Genomic DNA, 5950 nt, shown 5'->3' with positions numbered 1-5950 from the left:
TTAGATCCCAGTGGACCACAGTGCCATCCTGTGGCCAATAAGTGAAGTTTCATCATTGCTTCTGCAATAGCTCAAGGGATGCTGGGAAGTGTCTGCAGAGTGAGCTGAGACACTATTCTAGAAATGCCATCTTGCATGTTTTATGAGCTACTTCCCTAAACCCCAATCCCAACATTAGTTTTAACCCTGACTGTTCCTTTGAGTTATTAAGCTTAACATCCCATCCTCATTCTAAATAATTCTTACCCCGTAGCTGCAGTTACAGTCTCACTGAATTTTCTCCCTTAAAACTATCTAAAGAGACAGGAATAGAATAGGAAGAATGGAAGGAAATAGTGTTTACTCTAAAGCAGGAATAAAATACAGAAAGTGAAGTGTAACGTTATTTCATTTCCATTACCAAAGATAAACAAACATGTCCCCCAAATGACAATGCTACCATAAAAATAAAGATTAGCAAAAGACTAAGCAGATAATGTGATGACCTTCAAGATGGGGTCAGATATGTATTAATAAAAAGCAAAACTGGGATATATGAAATAGGATCCCTTGGCCGGGCGTGGTGGCTCACACCTGTAATCCCAGGCCTTTGGGAGGCCAAGGCGGGCAGATCACGAGGTCAGGAGATTGAGACAATCCTGGCTAACACAATGAAACCCTGTATCTACTAAAAAATACAAAACATCAGCCAGGTGTGGTGGCGGGCACGTGTAGTCGCAGCTACTCAGGAGGCTGAGGCAGGAGAATGGCGTGAACCCTGGAGGCGGAGCTTGCAGTGAGCCGAGATCGCGCCTCTGCACTCCAGCCTGGGCGACAGAGTGAGACTCCATCTCGGGGGAAAGACAAAAAAAAAAATCCCTTGAAAGGCAATAAACAATCGTGGAAGGAGCAGTATCTAATAGGAAAATAAGGCTGGATATAATTAAGACCAGCAAAAGGCCCGCAACAGGAAAGGAATAGCTTGTACCACGCACATGTGCTGATCTGAAGAGCAGAGAGGGAGGAGATGATTCTGGAAGAGGTACTGGAGTGGCGTGAGATGAGGGTACGCTGCTGCAAAATAGTATCATACGGAAGCAAATCAGCCAGGGAACTGGGGATTATATGACCTTTCTATCCACCGTCTTCTGTGACAGACCAGAGGGACCATTTCCCTTTTCAGTGACTTGCTCTACAGCCCTTGCTCCATCCCAGGGAAAGGCTCCCGGAATTTCTCTCCTCAGGTTCTCATGGACCAACTCTTATTCTTTCGTCGTTGAGCAGAGTCTAAAGGGGAGGTAATCTCTTCGTGCCCTGAAGTCCCACAGTAACTGGCATAGTCCTCTCTCGTGGCTTGATCACAGGTCCCCAAGTCTGTGCCTTTTCATTTCCAGTAGATTGAAAGTTAGGTGTGAGTCATGAACCTTGAACAAGGCCTTTATCATAGAGCATGTAAGTGACTGTTTTCAAAATCATTGCTGTTTCTTTCACTGCCTCAGATTATATCTGAACAGAAAAGATGCAAAATTGGAATGATTTCTTAAATGAATTTAAACACAAAAATCTTTCACGGTGCCATAAAGAATGCAACCAAAATAATCGTTCTCCTAAATGGTGACACTGTAGAGGGAAACAAAAAGCAAATAAAATCATATCAAGTATTTGAGAAGAGCCTCAGAAACCCAATCCTTCTTATACAAACATCACCATATGGCCTCCCTCTACCTGACAGACAGCAGAGCCACACTCATGCCCTGCACCTGGCAGAAAAGCCTTGCTGGAGCCTGTAGAGAGCTGGCGAGGAGGAGCCTTGGTGGTTCTGCCCCAGAGCAGAGGTTCTCTGGGAGCTCTGGATGACCTCCAGGGACTGAGATGGACGGGGGCTGTGCTATGTATTGGAGAGGAAGACATTTAGGGTGAGTGTGATCTTTCTGACCTCAGCTGAAAACAGATCCAAGGTCATTGGTGACTGGTGTGGAGCTGCTTAGTTTCCAAAGCAAATTAGTCCATGCCCCAGGGTGTGTCTGTGCCACTGAAGAATTTTCTGGCTGTAAAGTGGTTCACAACCCAGAGCTGCTGCTTGCCCCATCCCTGTTCCCAATGACTGCAGCATCTACATATTCCATGCAAGGAAGGATAATGTGAAAATAATAAACTGGTTCACTGTATCCTTTAGCTACACTCAAAATAGTTGTCATGTTCTGGACTGGTGTGCTTACAGGAGACACGGACCCACAAAGTAAGGGAATTTGGAGATTGAATAGAAATAGTGTCAACTGAGGTCACCTTCGATCATGGTTTCTAAAAGCAAGAACAGAGAAGAGGTGAATTCGGAGTCCTTTTGGCCCCGCAAGACATGACGACGTAACAGGAACATCATTTTCTCAGAAAACATTCCAGTGATGTGCTGGAAAACTGAGTGTCTGTGGAGGTGGGCACGTGCCTAGTAGCACTTACCAATTTCTGTTGTATCAACAAAGGCACTATGGTGGATTTCAAACTGTCAACATGGCTTCACTGAAGGGAAGAGTGTGCCTATTTGTCTCTCGCGAGTCAGAAAAGCTGGCTCCAGCACATCACTGGACTCCGAAGCACAACTTTCAAAGCTCTTCAGTGCTTAATACTCAACTCCTAGAAATGAGGCATCAGCAACAATATCGAAGCCCATTGTTTTCATAATAGGATGAGAGTGTGACCCTGGGTCTTCAGGTAGACAAAGGAAAGTTTGAGCCCAGAAAGGATTGAAGAGTTCTCTGAAGTTAGTTGTTCAGAGTGCAGAGCTCTCAGGGTTGTGCTGGCTGATTTGGAAGCTTCTAGACTTTGATTTGAAATACTTTTATTGACGTGCTCCTTTTTTAGCTCGAAGAGATTAGTTACATTCATTTAGAGCAGGGCCTTTATTGCTTCTTGTTTGCTTATTAATACAACCTTCCCTTTGCTATCCTTGTATGTTCACTCTCAGTGCAGGTGGGAAACCCTGCCCACCTTTTTTACCACTTCTTTCGGCATCAGTGTTTACCGTTGTGGTTAGTATTCTGTTCAAGCTTAAGTTTCAGAGCTGGTCCACTATTAGGACCATTTGTCTTAGGGGTCATGCGGATAAAGGTGGGAAAAGTTGGAGACAGGGTCCAGCAAGGAAGTCCTTGGAACAGCATCCTAAGGTAAGGGAATTCCCATCTGTGCCTGGGACTTATGCACTCCCAGGACACACAGGGCAACTAAAAAAGGAATGATCTGTTGATGGAACAATTAGAATGGGTTCAGAACAATCCCTGTCAACGATCATCATTTGCTAGAGAAAGAAATTCAGATACCATATCTGAGCCACCACAATTTCTGATAAGTGAATTTAAGGATCTATAATTCCCCAACCAGCTCTGCAGGACTCAGGGCACCTCTGTCCTGGCTGGGTCTGGGGTATTCTATCTTAACCTTTGTGTATGGGGCTGTCTCTGATGACTCCCAGAAACCCATGATCCATAATCATGTCAGCTCTAACCACATCTTGAAATTTCATATATGTGAACTGTAGCTTCACTCAAAGAGAGTTGAAGAATTTTTATTACAATATACTTATTTATATTTGCAAAAAAACTATATTGCAATATGTAAAATAACAAACAAAACAAAAGTAATATAAGCATTATTATTTTTAAAACTCCATCTTCTTGAGTTAAAGACCTCAGGGAAATTATTTCAAATCAAAAGACTAGAGCAACAATCATCAGAGGCTGGGGTGGAGATGGGGTGCTGGGGAGATGTTGGTTAAAGGATACAAAATTTCACTCAAATAGGAGGAGGAAGTTCAAAAGATCTATTGTAGAACACAGTGACTAGAGTTAGTAACAGTGGATTGCATTCTGGAATATTGCTAACAGAGTACATTTCAAGTATTCTCACCACATGAAAGGATAAGGATTGAGGTACTGCATATGTTAATTAGCTAGATTTAGTCGCTGCACCATGTACATACTTTTTTATTTTTTATTTTTTTGAGACAGAGTCTTGCTCTGTCGCCCAGGCTGGAGCGCAGTGGCGCCATCTCAGCTCGCTGCAAGCTCCTCCTCCTGGGTTCACTCCATTCTCCTGCCTCAGCCTCCCAAGTAGCTGGGACTACAGGTGCCTGCCTCCACACCCGGCTAATTTTTTGTATTTTTAGTAGAGACGGAGTTTCACCGTGTTAGCCAGGATGGTCTCGATCTCCTAACCTCGTGATCTGCCTGCCTCGGCCTCCCAAAGTGCTGGGATTACAGGCCCATGTACACACATTTTAAAATGCAGGTTACATGGTATACATATGTACAATTCTTATTTGTCAGTATTCAGGTTCTAGAAACCCAATTTCCTAGGGAACCAAGCTGACACTGGAGCAGTAGTGGACACAAGGTTCAGTCTCCCAAGACAGGAGCAGTGGTAAACGAACACAAAATAAAGAACACTCATTGCTTACACTAGGCAGAAGAAACGAAGTCTTATTGTTATCATGGCTGTATTCATCAAGTAATTGTCACAAAAGCCACAAGGATGTTGAAGTCAAACACGAAGATTGTTTTGCTCTGGTACTGCAGAAAACTTCCAATGTGACAGGGATAGAAGAGGCTTCAGAAGAAAAAATGTACCTGTGGATGAAGCTTCAGACCTTGCAGATGCCAGATGCCCGAATGCATGCAGGGGAACAGGCCTGTTCCTTGCCCATGCCCAAAGCTTCTGTATGCGGGCAGCAACCTCCCAGGCCCCAAAGAAAACTGCATGTCCCAGCCCTGAAGGCCAAGGCTAAGACACCCAGTGCTTGCCTTAGAGCGGTGAGCTGGCTCTGAAGACTCCTAGAGTCCAGTGGGCCACGATTGCTTCCACCACCCACATTTACAGTTACTGTGTCTTAGGGGTGAATCTGTGGTCTCTTTCTACCCAAAGGACAGCTGAGGTCCAAATCTACTTGTTTCCCACAGGGAGCGGGGAGCGGGGAGCAAAGAGAAGCCTCTGTTAAGGGTCTCTAGATGCTGCAAGGAGAGAGAAGGACGAGGTTTGTGAACAGGAAGGAGGCGACCGTGCCACGCTGTGGCTAAGCTGCTGGCACAGAGATACACGGCCGAGTCCCCCTGCTCTGTGCGCTGGATCTTCAGAGTGGAGACGGATCCCTCAGTCCTCTCTGCAGAGAACCGACCACTGGGCAGCCCTGATTTGTCTGGTGCATCGTTGCCTTGGAAGTAAATTAAAAACTCCAGGCCCTTCCCCAGGCTCTGTCGGTACCAATAAAGGGCGGTATGACCTGAAATTGGATCACACCTGAGCACTACATCCTTTCCCTCCTCTGTGACCTTGTTCCTGGGGGACTGGGAAACTCCAGCACCTGTGTGATCTGTGGAGGCACAAGTTAGGAACAGAACAAGGGAAACAATTTCAGTCATCACACGAATCGCACCCCTCCACACACACACATACAAACACCCCCCGGCACACACACACACACCCCCCCACACACAATGAGGCTGGTTGGTGTCTGAGTACTCACCTGCCCCCAGGAGGCACAGGGCTGCCCAGCAGAGGAGCCTGGTGCCCATGGCAGAGTCAGGGCAGGATGGGAGCTTTACCAGATCAGGGTCATTGTGAGCAGGAGCAGAGGAAGAGGGACGTCCCTGTCCTTACACGGAAGTTCCCACAGTGACATCACTTCCTCTCCCAATCTGCATGACCTCAGGAACACAGGATTTATATTAGAACACACTTGGATGATTACTTTAAATATTTATACGCTCCTTGTAAACAACGTTATTTGCATGGGACATCGCTTTGGGCTCCTGTACTATCTGGACCGAGAGGCTTCATGCTGCGTCTCCGAGTTCACCTTCTCATCCCACAGCCCCTCCTCTGTCTGCTGGGCACGTTCTGTAGGATGTGCCAACAGCAACCCCAACACCAGGCACCAAAGGGTGAGCTCATTGTCTTTCCTGCAAGTCGGGGTCCCCTCTGC

General features: G+C 46.1%; 1 gene segment (V, D, J or C); it reads right to left on the bottom strand.

The window, feature by feature from the left end:
- Positions 1 to 3522: 3522 nt before the first annotated feature.
- Positions 3523 to 5587, bottom strand: LOC102146279 (T cell receptor beta variable 7-2-like). The segment is given in 3 exon segments: positions 3523 to 4372; positions 5027 to 5338; positions 5492 to 5587. Coding segments are annotated over 3 exon segments (432 nt in total).
- Between the last annotated feature and the right edge of the window lie 363 nt (positions 5588 to 5950).

Source organism: Macaca fascicularis, chromosome 3 (assembly GCF_037993035.2).
Source record: "Macaca fascicularis isolate 582-1 chromosome 3, T2T-MFA8v1.1".
NCBI classification, from domain to species: Eukaryota; Metazoa; Chordata; class Mammalia; order Primates; family Cercopithecidae; genus Macaca; species Macaca fascicularis.
This window is presented reverse-complemented; position numbering and strand designations above follow the sequence as displayed.